The sequence below is a fragment of the Protopterus annectens genome, chromosome 7.part0 (genome assembly GCF_019279795.1).
Source record: "Protopterus annectens isolate FY-2018-M chromosome 7.part0, PAN1.0, whole genome shotgun sequence".
Lineage (NCBI taxonomy): Eukaryota > Metazoa > Chordata > Ceratodontiformes > Protopteridae > Protopterus > Protopterus annectens.
The window spans coordinates 301,487,964-301,505,739 of record NC_056739.1 but is presented as its reverse complement, the minus strand read 5'-3'; the positions used below and the strand labels follow the sequence as shown (position 1 = coordinate 301,505,739).

The following is a 17,776-nucleotide window of genomic DNA, read 5'->3' as shown; positions in this document are numbered from 1 at the left end:
ACACACAGCACAAACCAAACACATAGACCCAAACATGCTGAGGCACTTAAATGTATCCTTCCTAAACCCCAAAGACTTCCTAGATGGATACCACATACCCAATGCCCTCAGCAGCTTCAAATGCACACTTTCAAAACAACACCTACATCAACACATACAGCCACAATTCATGAAGCCTCTACTTTTAAGCCCATAAGGCAAGCCACCACACAATCCAACATTCTGGTCATTGGAGACTGAGGGACGTTTCTTTCAATGAAGTGCATGTAGCATATCAAAGAATTGAATGGCAATTGCTTGATATGTTAACACAAGATCAGATTTCTGTTACAGAGTACAACTATATGTCCACAGAGAGTCCTAGTATCCCTGTATTTTTAGTGTACCAAAAATTCATAAGGACCTCAATGACCCCCCCCACCCCGTTACGACCAGTAGTGGACTTGAGATGGTCCAAGACTAGTTAAATTGCCCGTTTCTTGGACAAACAGTTGAAGCCTCATGTGTTAAAAATCCCTCATACTTGTCGGGATTTCTGGCATTTCCTCACTTTATGTAATGGGATTTTACCATTCCAAAATGGGTTTTTTATAACCATTGATGTGAAAGATTTATTTAGTTGTATTTCATATGGAACAGGTATGGAATGGTTTTACTTATATTTATTTGAAGAATTTAGTTTTAGCCAGGACAAAATAAATACATATTGTCAATTGATGGAGCTAGTACTAAGTTATAGCTATATATATTTTGATGGACATATGTTCAAGCAACAGAAAAAGTGTGGCAATGGGGTCCACTTGTGGCCCCCTTTTTCCCAACATTGTCATGGCCTGGAGGGAGAGATGCTATTCATATCCTAGCCCTGATTTTCATCATAGTTCTTTGTATGTCCAATATTTAGATGATCTTTTCATAGCATGGAAGGGACCCATGGGTATTGTGGCTGAATTTATTGAGTATATCAATCACACAACTGAATTTTTAAAATTTACCCATACTATCAGTCCAGACCAGATAGCTTATCTAGATGTGTTAATTTCCAAGAATGAGACCAGAACAGGACTAAGGTCTACCATACACAGAAAGACTACCTTTTGCAACAACTACCTGCATTTTTCTTGCAGTCACCACTTACATGTTAAGCAAGGTGTAGTTAAGGGACAGATGGTGAGGGCAGCACGTATGGTATCTGAACACAGTGATTTTGTGAATGAGTGTGCTTATATTGCCAACCTGTTTTTGAATAGAGGGTACCCTCACCATCTTGTGTCCAGAGTGCAGGAGGAAGTTATCAATAAATGGGAGAGCGGTGTATATGTTCCATTATTGTCCAGTAACATCACTGTGTCTATGTCTGATACAGGTATGGTCTCTGATTACAACCAGTATTCTATTGCAAATGTCAGCAAATCTGGAGATGTTAATGAACAAGGGGAGATGGTTAGTAACAGTCCACTAGACCCAACCCAGTTTGGTTTTGTCAAGGGCAGGTCATGCCTATTCAGCCTGGTGGACTTCTTTGAGAATCTCAACAAAGCAACAGATGAGGGTAAAATGGTTCACAGTGCATACCTAAACCTGGCCAAAGCATTTGACATAATACCCCACTCGGGCACTGTTGATAAATGCAAGAGGTTAGGTATAAACCCTTATGTCACCCAGTGGATAGCCAGCTGGCTCACAGACAAGACCCAGTAAGTTAGAAATGGGGAGTTCACCTCAACAAAGAAGCAGGTCACAAGCAAAGTACCTCAGGGATTGGTCCTGGGACCACCCTTTTTTGGAATTTACTTCTCTGAAGTCAAGACCAATGGTAAAGGCCTCTAACTGACTAAATTTGCAGATGATTTCAAATTAGGAGCAGTCATAAAATCTCCCACTGTTACTAATGCTCCCCAGGAAGGGCTACACAGACAAATATCTTGTGTCACAGCCATGGACTAAAACCAAATGTAAGGAAATGCATAATTGTATCCTTTGGGAAGTCATCCACCCCTGGTATCTATCATATTGACAATACTCCCTTAAGATTCAACCTAATTGTCAGGAACTTGGGGAAACATGAAGACAGTAATCTAGCCTTTGACCATTACCTGTCTACAGTAGTGAGGAAATCATTCTATGTTGTGCAGCTTATAAACAAAGGTATAACGATAGGAGTTACTGCCAGCTATGCCAGGAGAAGTGGAGCAGTGGATGTGTAACATATGCCAGCACAGCTAGCTGGAATTTTATAAAGAATTATATGTTATTTGAATATCAAACTGATTTGTACAGATGCTTGCGTTGAAAATGTATTAACGGTATATCCTGCTGAAAAGAAAATAAATGTACACGTATTACTGCAACTGAATTTAATGTATATGGTTGAACAGAGGATACTGGAAGAGAAGAGGTTAATAATCCAGCTGCAGCTGCTGTTGAAATTAAATTAGTTCATAAATATTGTATCTTACAGTTCTGGTTGCAGCCGGAGACAAAATGTTTGCTAAACCAAGTATTGGGAAACCTTCTTTACTGTCTCCAGCAGGGAGATAAGTTACTACTCTGGAAGGCTAGAGGTTTAAAATTGTTTTATGACTTCCAGGAACTGCAGCAGATTTGAGCAAAGCACTGTCTGTAGGTATGGTAACACATAGGTGCTAAAATCCTGGCAGCTTCTAGCATTGCTGATAGTGTGGGAAACAGAGTAAGATTACCAGATGTGATGTCATTCTGTAAGCTATGCCAGAAATAATATTTAGATATTATATTGAAAAGTCTCTTAGGTAGACTGGGCAGTCTGTTCTTGGAACCTGACAAAGAAGGAAGACAACTTAACTACTTCATCTTGCCTTGCTCTAGTAAGCGACCAAGAGAACAGTAACTCTCTAGATTAGTCAGGAAAATATAGTGAGATTAGTTAAGTACCATTTTTCTGTAGCTCTGCAAATCTATTCATCTGTGTTATTTTAATATTTCCTGTGTTGAAAATCTAGTGTTTATTGTAGATATTTCATATTTTCATGTTCGTTTATTACTTACTATTAAATATATTTAAATTTTTCATTGTGGCTGGTTCTTTTAGAAGATATTGAAGCTTTGAGAGTATTTGCATATATTTATTTGGTGATAACTGTGGCCACTCCTGAAATCCTTGCTGTTTGGTCAACATTGCCATTTGTATTAATATTAATTTCAGTCAGTACAATTATATACCATTTTAAGAGCCTAACAGTAACTGACTGGTAGCAATGAATCTACCTTATAGACTAGGCAAGTTGGTAGAGTGGGTAATCTGTGCCAGCCTTTCCAAGGCGTGTGTGTGTGTGTGTGTGTGTGTGAAAATTAAATCTCAAAGAATGCATGTGTGTCAGGTACTTGGAGCAGGGACATGAAGCACTGATTTCACAGAGATGGCACTGTACACAGCTACAGCTATGCCAGTAGACAAGCCTTAGTGGGCGATCTGGGGAGAGACAGATATAGAGAAATCCAGACCCTGGGCTGACTGTGTTCCCTGTGTGCTCTTAACTCATTACATCCGAGTGACACCTCCAAGTGCATCTCGAGTTAATATTTGATGACTAGAGGCATCAGTAGTAGTTACTTGTTCATATTTGCAGCAATAATTCCAAAAAATAATGCCATGTATAAGGTTTTAAAATATTTCATTTTAAAGCTTGCACAATGGGATATTCAACTGCATTAATATTTGACCTCTGTTTAGTGCAGGTAAAGATAAATTAACTGTTTTATATTAATTTATATAGATGTAAATTTCACATTTTTCTAAATATAGATACACATTTCACATTTTTCTAAACATTTCAACAACCAAGTAACACAGACAGAACTCCTTAGCCTCATATGAAAGCTATCATCTAGATGAATAAAATGCTGCTGACACTATGTGTGTAACTTGAGAGGTTGCTGAGATATTGTAAGTTGTTTACAAAATATTACAAATGTAATAGTTACTGTGTTTACTGGGACTTATAAAATTCAGTTTAAAACCTAGAACCTAAAGAACACTATCACAATAAAGATAGTTTGTGCTAAAGGGTTTGCCATTTGTACTTCTTTCATAACTCCTATGTTTCCAGATACATGAACATTTGGAATGTGAGGACATAATTTGATTCTGTCAAAATGCTTAAGCTTTGCCCACTGGAAGTTACAGTGCAAACTTCCTGAGCTCCACTGGAGTAAATGAATTAAGGGAAATTGTGAGAGAGTTTAAAGCAATGCAGTGGTGTGAGTTGTATGGGGAGTTAGTAATGAATCTAGCTATTTTATGGTAAGTTTGTTGAGGTTTGTTAAGAGTGGTGGCCTAAATGTTGGTAAGTACTGGGCGGCATATAGAAGGGTAGGCAGGATGAGGGCTTGTCCCAGTGTAAGTCTAGCATCAGGAGATAGGAATTTTTTGTTTCGATAAAGCAGGCCTAATATTTGGTGTGTTCTTTTTATACATTGGTTTATGTGTAGGTTGAACTTTAGTTCATCATCGATGATGACCCCTAGGAGTTGTGTGTGGTTAGCAGGTTGGATAGTTGTATTATTAGAAGATGTAATAACAAAGGAGGTTTTATGGTGAGAATGAGAACGGGGAAGTAAAAGTAGGAGTTTAGTCTTTTTGGGATTAAAGATCAGTAGGTTGTGAGAAAGCCATTGTTCTGTGGATAGTAGAGCTTGTTGGGTTAGGGAGTGTAGTTCAGAAATGTTATTAGAGATAGAGATAATTGTGGAGTTGTCAGCATATTGAATTAGTGAAGAATCTTTACAAGAGGAGAAAAGCTCAATGGTGAAGATGTTAAACAAAAGGAGTCCTAAGATGGAGCCTTGAGGAACACCAGTAGAGATGGGAAGAAAAAGGGAGGAGGATGAGAGCCATTTGACAGATTGTTCCCTGGCAGATAGGTAACTGTTGAACCAAGCAAGTGGTTTGTCATCTATGTCTCCGATGGACAAAGACTGCCTGTAAATGGCTCATCTCTCAGACCCTTTTTGCAAATTTTATTATCCTCTAAGCCCCTGCTTACACTTATCAAGGGTATCAGAACTTTTCAAAGATTTGGGGTGCATGCTTAAGCTTAAAAAGGCCCTTGTGGTCGTTAGCGTAGTAAACACCTATGAACATAAGGGGATCATATATAATGTATATTTTTAATGTTTATATGTATACATAAAAATGTGTATAACACATTCGTATAGTTACAAATACACACATGAATTAGTGTGTGTTGGGGGGGGGGGGGGCGGTATGGATGTGTGTCTGATTCAATGCCATCTCCCTGCTCACACTGCTTAACGAAAGCAGCACACTACACACCTCTCGGCCAGTTTGTAATTAAGATTGTGTGACACTCTTTGTGCTGTGTTTACTTACTGTATATATATAGTTATGCTTATATAAGTTTACGCATGTGTGTGTGTGTGTGTGTATATATATATATATATATATATATATATACACATACATACACACACACACACACACACACATATATATATATATATATATATATACACACACACACACACACACACACACACATATGGGTCTATGTCATTTGACTGAATGCTCATTTGATTCAATTCCAAATGGTAAAACCCATTTGACTGAAAACTCATTTTATTTAAAACTTTTTCCACAAACAAAATACCATAAAAAATAGTTGGTAAGGCAGCGCCTCCCCACACCACCCATGTGGGCCCCCCAGAACCCCCTTACTTTTATATATATATATATATATATATATATATAAATACACACACACACACACACACACTAACTCTATAGTCATACAAATCCAGAAGAGAGACAAAAAAACACCACACACATTGAAACACGCAGACATCTACAGATCTGGGTGTAGAACATGATACTGACCATTTCAATCTACGCACACTCAGCTAGAGTCACTTCAGTAATAACTCCAATCATAAAAAAAGACACCATCATACTCTCTCTATAGACTTCTACACTTCTCAGTCAATGAGTTTTCATTTGGGATTCAAGCAAATGAAACAGAGCCATTTGTATAAAAGTGTATATTTCATTGGCATATATATATATATATATATATATATATATATATATATATATATATATATCTAACTACTGAGAAACATATACATTTGTGTAAACACAAAAACATGCACCAAGACTAAGTGTAAAGGTATAAAAGGTGATGGGTGGGGAGAGGCGATGTTTGAAGGTGACAGGATTGGTGTTGTGGGGGTGACATTGAATCATTCACAGAAGGCTGACCCTGAAGGCAATATCATTCTGGCTTTATATTCATGATTTCTGTACTGCAGGGATGTACAGGTTCAGATATGGAGAAAGCAGCATTTATAAGAGCAATGGAATGCTGTGTTCAGCCTATGCAGTATTTTAAGCAAAATTGTATAGTTACCTCTTTGTTTAAGTCACAGCTACGGATTAAGAAATCCATTTATTTAATAGTTAATTAGCAGCAATGCAGACCTGTCATCTTTTGATACATATGCTTTTTGCTTTTTTTTTTTTTACTCCTCCACAAATATTTAACAGCTGAATGCTCTGTATAATTAACAATGAAAGTGAATAAGCGTGCAAATTCCAGCTGTGTCCAAAGATCCATGACCCAGAGATTTCTAGGTTATTGTACATGCCAAATCAGCAAATCAAAATATCTTGGGTCTCACTGCATAATGTGCTAGCATTTAAATTGTGTTAATATGAGTGTATATGTGTGTGCATGTATATTAACACACTGTCTGTGTGTATCTACCTATATATTTATTGCAGTTTTTATGTTATGTGCTTGAATACTGGTCAAACAACTATGTATGACTGACAAAGCTACTGCAGTGCTAATGGTTCAATAAAAGATTTTAAGCAGTCAGACAATATGGATTTTCCATTTCTCCTTGCACATTCATAATTCTGCATGCTCATTTGAATCTTTGCCATAATGAGGTGGTCTCTTACTTGAAAACAGAGATTATAATAAAGTGTATGCTAACATTCTTCCTGTAATTTATACGTATTAATTTATTCAGCTGTAAGTGGGTGGGTGGGTTCAGGGATCCTTTTCAGGCATGACCGGAGCCCATTTGACAGCAACAGTAGTATAAAAGCAACAACATAAAACACCCGATTAGGGTCTGAACAGCCACAAAAAATAACAGTGTAAACATATTCTTAATTGGAGAACTTCACAAAGTAATTTCAAGCATGTACATCATATCATGGCTGGAATTTGAACAGGCTCACAATTATAATATATAAATCACATGTTGACCTAATGGAGAAGAGGACATACACAGAAGGGATTGGGAATACTACAAAATTTAAAATACAAAGTCGTAATAAGTATATACAATTATGTGCATGTTATAGAAAACCTTAATGTGAAATGAGGCTCTGTTTTGCAAATGTCAACTGAATGCATTTTTTCATTAAAACTCTGTTAAACATTGTGTGCAACTGTGAATACATTTTTTCATGAAAAATTTACATCTTTATGCACTATTTAAAGGTAGGCAACAAAAATGTTAGCCAAGTTTAAAATGTCATTTTTGATGGCTGTATGCATTTTCTTATTTGATAACTAGAGAAAAGTCTTACTGACTGTAAGAATATTTTAAGAAGAATGCCTTTAATAATAAGGTTACAATAATTTAGTTTCAAAACTGTAAAGTGATTGCGAGAATCAGACACAAACTGGACTGTTTAACATATAAAACTTATTCAGACCTGGTAATGCTGTATTACCCCAACCGATAACGGTAGATGACAAACAATGATTAGCTATAAGCCTTTTAAATAAGGTAAGGCATAATGCTTTTGACAGTGTGCACTCAGATTTTTAGGAAGGAACTTGGGTACTTACCTTCTCTAATTGCAGTGCAGGGTGCTCCTTCATCATGCTCGAGTCGGATCTCCTTCAGAGCCACCAGGTTTTCGGTCAGTTTACTTCGGCCCTTAAACACTGTTGCATATGTTCCCTAAACAACAGATGAATACAAAACAATAAGCAGTCACCACATGGAAGATGCTGGCTTCATCTCCTGTTTAGTCAGAGTCCTCCTTGTTATGTGTGTTCTGCGCAGCTTAACTTACTGACCTACTAATAGTCATTCATTAAGTATTGAATTCTGTTGTTGTGTAGCTATCTTTCTCTCTTCTTGCGAGTATGTGTGTATACATATGGGGAAATATAGATAGATATATATATATATATAGAGAGAGAGAGATAAAAATACAAGCATAATGTGCTACTATAATATCTTGCAACAGTAATAACTGGATCACACATGATCAGTTTTACAACCTCAAAAGCCACTGTCGACATGTAACCAATTGACAAAACTCAAAACAATTTTTACCCCCGCCTGCATATCCACATGGGAGTAACCACCCCATCCCACAAATGTATATATACAAACTTTATTCCTGCTCAACACTGGGCAAAGGATGAAGTTTCCAAAACAGAACTTATGATTTTAAACAATTCTCTTTTTTCTCTTACAGGACTCAGCAAGCTGATTTTCTGTTTCACATCTCAACAACGTGTAGGTAATGCAAGCCAGAGCAAAAACACATAACTGCATCTGTCTATATCCATGCATACATTGTTTTGCTAATCTGTAGCCAAAATGTCATGAAAGAAAATCAGCACTATGTTTTGAGTGGGATCCTAGACTATTCCATTGAACAGCTGTGTGATTTTATATACAAGTGAAGCATGGCTGGACAAAGCAAAGGTCAAACAGTAAAGGGGGGGTTAAATATTCAAAGCCTTTTCTCAAATTCTGCACTACTGAGAAACAGCTTCAGTGCTCACTGAAGTTATCTTTTGCAGGATGCTGGCCTTGTGTAAGGAATAAGAGCTGATAATGCAACTAGGCTGAATTCCACACTCCATTACAACCTCTGTGAGCAAGAAATCTGGATGAAATCATAAGCAATGGGTACAAAGGTCAAAAAAATAGGGACAATTCCTAAATGTTGCTCTTACTAACTTAAAAAGTTGATAGAATGACAGATTTGGAATTAACATGAATTTTCTGAAGGGTAAGAAGCCTGAAGCTCAATTGTCTGTTTTTATATTCTGACTTGAATACTCAATGATTTGCCAATGATTTGGTAGAAAACCACAATTTTATATGAAACCGACCCAAAATATGAGGCAAAAATCTGGACATTCTGTGAAAATCTGGACAGTTGAGAAATATGCAACCCTCCTGCTAGTGGTAATTTTACTGCTGACAAACCATCCAATACAAAATTAACTTTGCCAAGAACATAGCACCAAAGATACCAACTATAACAAAACAAATTTGTCAAGTAAATCAGTATTTAGAGATAGACAAATATTGCAAGGAATGTGTGACACAGTAAATTAATGATTCAGTGAATGGTCTTTGTTTCTAATTCTGTGTTGAATACATGGTACAATATTTATAAACACAGATACATATACATCACAGTCTGGAACATTTTAAGAGTAATGCTAATAGTATGTGAAATGAGATTATTTTAGAGGGAGCTTCAAGTTAATTCAAATGTATTATATTATCAGTTTGCCAGCAACATGAGTTTTAAACTGATATTTACAATTGGCAGGTTTTTGTGATATAAAAAAATGAGACCACAAGAAATCATTTCAAAACTTTTCCCACCTTTAATGTGACCTATAATCTATACAATTCAATTGAAAAACAAACCTGTCAGGGGAAAAAATATAAACAATAAAAAAAGTAAAATAAGCTGGTTGCATAAGTGTGTACACCCTTAAACTAATACTTTGCTGAAGCATCTTTTGTTTTAATTACAGCATTCAGTCTTCTTGGGTAGGAGTCTATCAGCATGGCACATGTTGACTTGGCAATATTTGCCCACTCTTTCTTGCAAAAACACTCCAAATCTGTCAGATTGCAATAGCATCTATTGTGCACAACCCTCTTCAGGTCACCCCACAGATTTTCTACTGGATTTTGGTCTAGGCTCTGGCTGGGCCATTCCAAAACTTTAATTTTCTTTTGGTGAAACCATTCTTTTGTTGATTGCCATGTTGAAAGGTGAAATTCCTCTTCCTCTTTCTAGAAGATGCCTGAAGGTTTTGGGCCAAAAGTGACTGGTATTTGGAACTGTTCATAATTCCCACCACCTTGACTAAAGCCCCAGTTCCAGCTGAAGAAAAGGAACCCCAAAGCATGATACGGCTACCACCATGCTTCACCATGGGGGTGGTGTTCTTTTGGTCATGTGAAGTGTTGTTTTTGTGCCAAATGTACCTTTTGGAATTGTGGCCAAAAAGTTCAACCTTGGTCTCATCAGACCATAACACATTTTCCCACATGCTTTTGGGAGAGACTTGATGTACTGTTTTGAAAATTTTAGCTGGGCCTGGATGTTTTTGTGTGTAAGAAAAGGCTTCCATCTTGCAACCCTACCCCATAGTGCAGACATATGGAGAATATTGGAGATTGTTGTCAGATGTAGTACATAACCATTACTTGCCAGAAATTCCTGCAGCTCCTTCAGTGTTGCTGTAGGTCTCTTGGCAGCCTCCCAGACCATTTTTTGTCTTGTCTTTTCATCAGTTTTGGAGGGATGTCCAGTTCTTTGCAACGTCATTGTTGTCCCATATTTTCTCCACTTTTTGATAACGGTCTTCACTGTGTCCCATGGTATAGCCAATGCTGTGGAAATTTTTTTGTACCCTTCTCCTGACTGATACCTTTCAAGAATGAGATCCCTTTGATGCTTTGTAAGCTCTCTGCAAACCATGGCTTTTGCTGTAGCTGGCAACTGACTAAATGTCTGGAAAATCCTACTAGGACAGCTGAACTTTACTTGGGGTTAATCAGAGTCCCTTTAATTGATGGCAGGTGTGTACCCAAGAAGACTGAATGCTGTAATTAAATCAAAAGGTGCTTCAACAAAGTATTAGTTTAAGGGTGTGCACACTTACTTATTGTAAGTTTTTATTTTTTCCCCTAACAGATTTGTTTGTTTTTCAATTTAATTGTACAGGTTACAGGTCATATTAAAGGTGGGAAAAGTTTTGAAATGATTTATTGTTGTCTAACTTTTTTATATCACAAAACCGTGGCATTTTAACAGGGGTGTGTAAATGTTTTATATCCACTGTATATATGAATTATTTCTTGTCTGAGGCAGTGTTAGCACACTAACAACTGTAGGATAGGTTTGAAATAAAATAAATACTCCTGTTGGCACTGCTCTTATCTCCACACATGTATATAAGGCAGTGAGGATGTTGTTATATTACTAACTTGCCTGTATTGATAAGCATCATCACTCATTACTAGGTTATTCAAAACAAAAGGTAAAGCCTCTCTTTTTCAATGTAATACACTATTGTATTCCTGTAGGCAGTTTGCAGGTAGACGCTGCCACCATTGAGACTGGTTACAAATTTTGATAGTAACACACAATTTTTTTATCCATCTAGTACAAAAACACTGGGATATTTTGTTAATGGATGACAGATTGAGACCCTTTACCCTCCAAATGTTTATTTTCATATGGGGGGGGGGGGGGTTAACCATTATAAAAAGTTCACTTATCAAGAAACATCTAGTAGTCAAACTATTATAGATGGTCAGCCTTTGCTGGGATGTTATCCTTGTGGACATTATAGTTTTTGTAAATATATTTATAAAGGGAAACAGTTTGCATATAAAAAATACATGACAGGTGTTTGACATTAAAAATCTACGGTAACTGCAATACTGATTGGGTTATATATTTGGCAACATGTACATCTTCCGCTTTTTATGTGGGACATACTTCATGTCCAGTTATATTGAGAATTTTGGAACATTTGAGTGACATTAGGTGTGCTTGTACTTCCAATGCTATGTATAAACACACAAACATACTTCTGCCAAATTTATTTTTACTATTATTGATAAAATTGCGTTAAATAGAAATAAAAAAAATGGGTGGCATGCAATACTAGATAAAAAAAAGAGAAGATGTGGATAATTAAACTTGTCTTAATGATCATTTACAGCAGCCAACTGGCGTGAGGGGTGGTGTATTTTAGTTATGGAATGGGTGTTTGTGTTTATAGCACTGATGAGGGCATAATGCTGAAACCAGTATGATGAAGAACGAATAAAGTAACTTTGGAGAGCAGATTTTGTGTGCTGGCCTTTGGATTTTGTTTTTGTTTTTGGCCTTGCACAATTCTGTACTTGTGTGGGACTGCTGGTCTTGTAAGATACTTCTTAAACAAGCCTCCACAAAGCATGAAGGCACACAGTGTTATCATCCCATTATCTGAATTATAAACTACTAAGCATATTCCTTCAATGTGTATAAACGCAGTCACCAATTTCTTCACAGTGCAGAACCTGTTGTCACTACATCCAACCCCGATGCTGAAGAAGCTCTCCCACAAGGGCCAACTACTAAACATTCCAATAATCCAAATTAAAAATCAGAGTTGTTTAGAAGTTAAAGTAAAAAGACTTCTAACATGGAGTCGTAAACAGAAGAGTAGCCCATTTAATCCATAAAGTATAATTACCAATGCTGGCAGATGGATTTGCATGGAAAGGTATTCAAATTTCAAAATTATACAAGGCAATATATATACACCAAATAAATACTCTCCAGAATTTTTTTAAGAGTTCTTTCAACAATGGGACACAGAAAAATCCAAACTACATTCATTTGATAGGGAGGACATTAATGTGTCCCTGAATGACATTTCTGATATTTTTCACAAGAACAAAATTATACAAAAATAACTTACAAAACTGAACAGGGGGACTGGTTAGATATTTGGAATAGGTTTCCAAAAGAGCAGACATAACATACCCTTCTCTAGAAATGATTTCCAAGCAGCCAATAAACTATTATTTTTTTTGTCCAAGATGATTTCCAGCAAATAAAAAATGCAGCACTTATGGACAGATGCATTTCTGACCACACCATTGTAAAACTGAAACAATGTGGATAAGGTATCAGGTCAAAGAACATTTGTATGGGAAGCCATTCTAAATGGAGATCAGAGAATGCAAAATGTAAACATTGCTAGAGATTATAGAACACAGAAAACAAATTAATAGAAAAAGAATGAATAGGAGTTGCTGGGATGCCATTAAAACTGCCACCAGAGCACAACTGATGGCAGAAGATGGGAAGAATACAAAAATATAACAGACTACAGAAGATGTTAGCCGTATTGCAAAAATTACATATTCCACACAGCCAAATGTAAAAATATCCTTCTTGAAATCAGTAAGGTCAAGTATGAATTATAGCAACTTACTACCTCTCAAGTAGCAGCTACAATTTTGGCAAAGGTAGTTACTGGTGGCTATTAGCTAAAGTAATTGTCTCTGGGCCTAGAAACAACTGAGGAATATATTATCTATTCCCAAGATAATGGATGATTCAACAATGGAAATGATGTCGGTAGAATCTATTAGGAATGTTTTCAAACTACTACGAAATTATGAAATGTTTTATACAGAGGAGGTGAACAAGAGACTGATCTATTGGTTCATGCAGGCTGAAACTAAAAAAGGATGAACTTGGAATAACACGTGTATTTACATAAAGACAGATCTAAAAGTCTTAAGATGCATTCTATAATAAAGAAATTAAAAATGTAAGCAAAAAAAAAAAAATCAGGCGCAGATGAATTATCTAACAAATTTTACAACTGGAAGTATACTATAAGGCTAAAGAAGAACTTACTGAACTTGCATAACAGTATTACCGAAGTAGGAAACAATTCCTTCTATGCAGTCTGCAAGAATTATAGCAATTACTTAGGAGAAAGCAGGCAATCAAAAAACAGATCAATATCCCTGCTAAACAGAGATGTTAACATTTTGGCCAAGATTTTTGCATCTGGCCTAGACAGGCTACTACTATATCTCATTAAACAAAGACTGTCTGGCTTCATACAAAGTTAAGAGTCTACTGTAACTGGTGAACTGTCTAGTTTTCTGAAAGCATTTCAGGATGAAATACAGGCAGGTGTATTATTTTTTGCTATCTCCAAAACTTTGACTCAGTCAACGGGAGGTTTTTTTTTTTTTTTATTTAAGGCATTAGAAATGATTGAGAGGTTATTTGTTTTAAGGCTTTTGCATGTTTACACATTCCTTTACATTGTCATCATCATCTGGCTCAGCCTGTTGTAGATAAATATTTCAGATAAATTACACAGTTTTGGCATTTGCTGCTATTGAGTTTTGCCCTTTAGACCTCAGTCTGTCCATCAGCATTATTAGGTGCTTATGTTCCTGTTTGGTAGCACCACAGACAAGAATATCATCAATTATGTTGACTACTCCATCTAGCGCTTCAACTATGTTGACTACTGACTTATTCCGACTACTCCAATATAACCTGCCAACTGTAATTGCTACTGCATTTCAGAACACTTCTGCAGTGGATGACATCCCAAATGGTAGCCCCTGGAACCTATCTGTCTAGAGATGTATTAGAGTCATAACTTAAAACTGGTATAATCCAGTTTTTTCTACCAGCACCCCTTGTTAGCATCAAGAAGGGCAAAACACATGGCATGTGACACAATATCTATCACTTTTTTAGTCATGTTAAATGGAAATTGCCCTCTTTTGAAACGGTTATTTAGATACTGGGATCTATGCATAAGCGTTTATATTACGCTATCGCTATCGAAAACTCAAACTGTCGACAGTGTAATCGACACGAAAATGTCGAAACCCCTGAACATCGAACACACACACAAAAAAAAACACCCAGACACAACACAAATTGCTCCTATGCAGGGGGGCAAGCCCCCTGAACCCCCGCTACTTAAATATACCAACTCCGAGATTGCACTACATTGCAGTAAACGGAAATCTCCCCTTATGGAGATTTCCATTTACATGTGCGATGACTCGCTTTCGACATTTTGGTGCCGACAATATCAGCTTCGATATTGTCGGCCTTCGACAGGGTGAAGTAGACCCATGCATAACATGTATTCATCTTGCTTCACAAAAGTCACAATGCTAGTCAACTTTATCACTTCTGCATGTTGAACAATGACCTCCAAAGTTTCTATTCATATTGCATTCAAGCTGAGCCCACTTGGTGCTTTTCTAAAGGTAAGAATCACTGATGTTATCTCAGATGGTATAATTCTTAAAAATATCTGAGCTTTGTAATACACATTTAACCCTTCTTCACTTGTGTTTCTGGACTTGCAGAAACATTCTTTTGCATTTGCTTGCACACAAGTCTCTATCATTAAAATTATGCCATTGTGCACTGTTACCCCTAATCTGTGCTTTCTCAGTCAGCAATGATTGTTCTGCACTTGACTGAATATTCCTCAGTCTTGCTGAAAACATAAGCAATTGCCATCTCTAAATACGTGAATGGTCTGGGTCACAACTGTTGTATCAGAAAGACTACTAAGACTTTTAGCACTGTCTCTATTATAACATATAGCATATAAATAATTCCTTCATCAACACTGCATGAATTATTTTCAACAGGTTTCATTTCACAAGCATTCCTGCACAGAATATCTGCTTGCTTTAATGTTAACTGGAGGAACATTATCCTGGTCAAAACGTTGTGTTTATACATTTGTACTCACAGTCTAGACATACTTGATTCAAAAGGAATCAGTTTATAACATAAATATGACAGAAGCATCCATTATGCCTTCAACTCTTTTACACTGAATCTCAGTACTGCAAAAGTGGAATCTGACAGAATGTTCTATTCTGCTCCAGTATCTAGCTTAAGTATAACTGGCTTGCTTTAATATGCACATTATATTACTCACAATTGCTTTTAACAATAGCAGTTGAATTAAATGGACATTTCTATGACTACAAGTGCTATATGCTTTAACACTGTGTTAATGGATTCAATGTTACAAGTAGTAAACATTTTAGCTTTATACTATCCATGCCTCTAAAACATCAATATCCTGCTGCAACATGTTCCATGTCTTACAGACTCCAATCTAAATCTCTCCAAGGTGACACTGATATACAGACTGTATTTATATAGCATATATCATGGACAGAAATAGGTTAAAAACTAAAAAAGATAGCTGGGTGCACAAAACCCAGGATAAAAAAGTGCCCAATTCTGGTATGCCCACTGGTGCCAGGACTGGAAAAGATGACAGTGTGCAATTCTCAACATACAGAAACATTCCTACAATGGGGCCAGGACAGGCCCAGGGGGAGGATGGTCCCCCTGTTGTAGAAGTAGTAGCAGTCCACAAAAACTGATAGGCCTAAGAAGAGCCATAAAGATGATAAAGTGGACTATTGAGGATAAGAAAGAAATTATGTATTGTTACTATTATGCAAAAGCCCAGAATTTTCAGACACAAGAAATACAAAAGGATTAAGAGAAATTAGAGGAAAGAAAAATACTTCCAAGAAAAACTGTCAGAAGCTTCAAATGAAAATTTGTATTCATTAATACAACAGATTTGTGAAAAACAGTATATAGATCAAGAAACCTTGACCTGTTTGGAAAAAGAAGCATCTGAGGAAGAATGAAAATATAAACAATAAAACCAAGAGATATTTCAATAGTATAAAAAAGAAATATGGACTTAATATGGTGCAATATTTATGCAGAGGAGAAAGCCAAATTAATCAATGTGAAGAAGGTAGCCCCAAAGATATTCAAAGAGAAATACAGGCAAAGGCATCCAGATATGGAACATTTCACAATAAAAAAAATGACATCTCAAGGATGGAATGTAGAAAAGAAGACTAGTAAAGCAGAAGTTAAAAAAATAGAAGTTGAAGTTATGGAGTGCCTGCGAAGTGAAGGATTTGGTGTAGAAGGCCTAGCACAGGTTACATCACAGTAGGCTGTAGTGAGTCCCCAAAGTAGGGAGAAACAGGAAGATCAGGAAACACCTGAAGAAGACATATAGGCATGGGAAAGAAAAAGAGATTTAATATGGTGCAATATTTATGCAAAGGAGAAAGCAAAACTAGCCAAATACAAAAAGAGCAGCACCAAAGATAATTGAAGAGAAATACAGGCAAAGGAATCCAGACATGGACAACTTTACAATACAAAAAATAAGAAGACAAAGAGGAAAAGTAGAAAAGGAGATTAGTAATGTAGATGTTAAAGAAATAGAAACTGATGTCATGGAGTGCCTGCAAAGTGAAGGATTCAGTGTAGAAAACCGAATTCAGAAAGCACCACAACAGGATAGAGTAATGGATATCCAGATTAAGGGGAAATCAGTGGAACAGGAAGCAATTAATCAGGTGCCATATGAAGATAATTTGGAGCCTTTCACAGGAAAACAGTTTAAACATTCACTTGAAGCTAGACAGCAAGGGAAGGGACAGGAAATAGTAGAAACTCTGATGCAGTCAATGTTGACAAGTGAGAGGCCAGTGAGTTCCCATATGATAGAGCAATGGATGACATGGGATGAAGTTGGAGAATGTGCCACAGGAAGATATAATAGAATCTTCTATAGAATGCCCGCAGAAATTGGAAAACAAGGGATGTCCCCTTAGTTTGGAAGAAAATGAGCTATGACAAGAGTTGCTTGATTTAATAGACATAGACAAATATATCAAGATCAATGAAAGAAATAAGACTGCAGAAGGTTAATAAAACCCAAAAAGTCAGAAGTTTGATAAAACAAAGGAACACAGTAATTAGGAGTGTTCATAGAGACCCATGTGATATAACAGGAGTAAACAGGATACATTACTGTGCAGCTAAATTAATAACTGATAAAGTTCTACCACAAGAACACAGGGTAGGGAG

General features: G+C 36.6%; 1 protein-coding gene across 5 annotated transcripts in view; it reads right to left on the bottom strand.

Moving 5' to 3' along the window:
• Positions 1 to 17,776, bottom strand: part of CDK18 (cyclin dependent kinase 18) — a 1,544,265-nt gene that overhangs the window by 433,051 nt on the left and 1,093,438 nt on the right. For all 5 annotated transcript variants that reach the window (XM_044076818.1, XM_044076817.1, XM_044076819.1 and 2 more), the window contains one exon: positions 7,866 to 7,980. In XM_044076818.1, the coding sequence (XP_043932753.1) occupies positions 7,866 to 7,980 (115 nt within the window). The remainder of the gene's footprint in view (positions 1 to 7,865; positions 7,981 to 17,776) is intronic.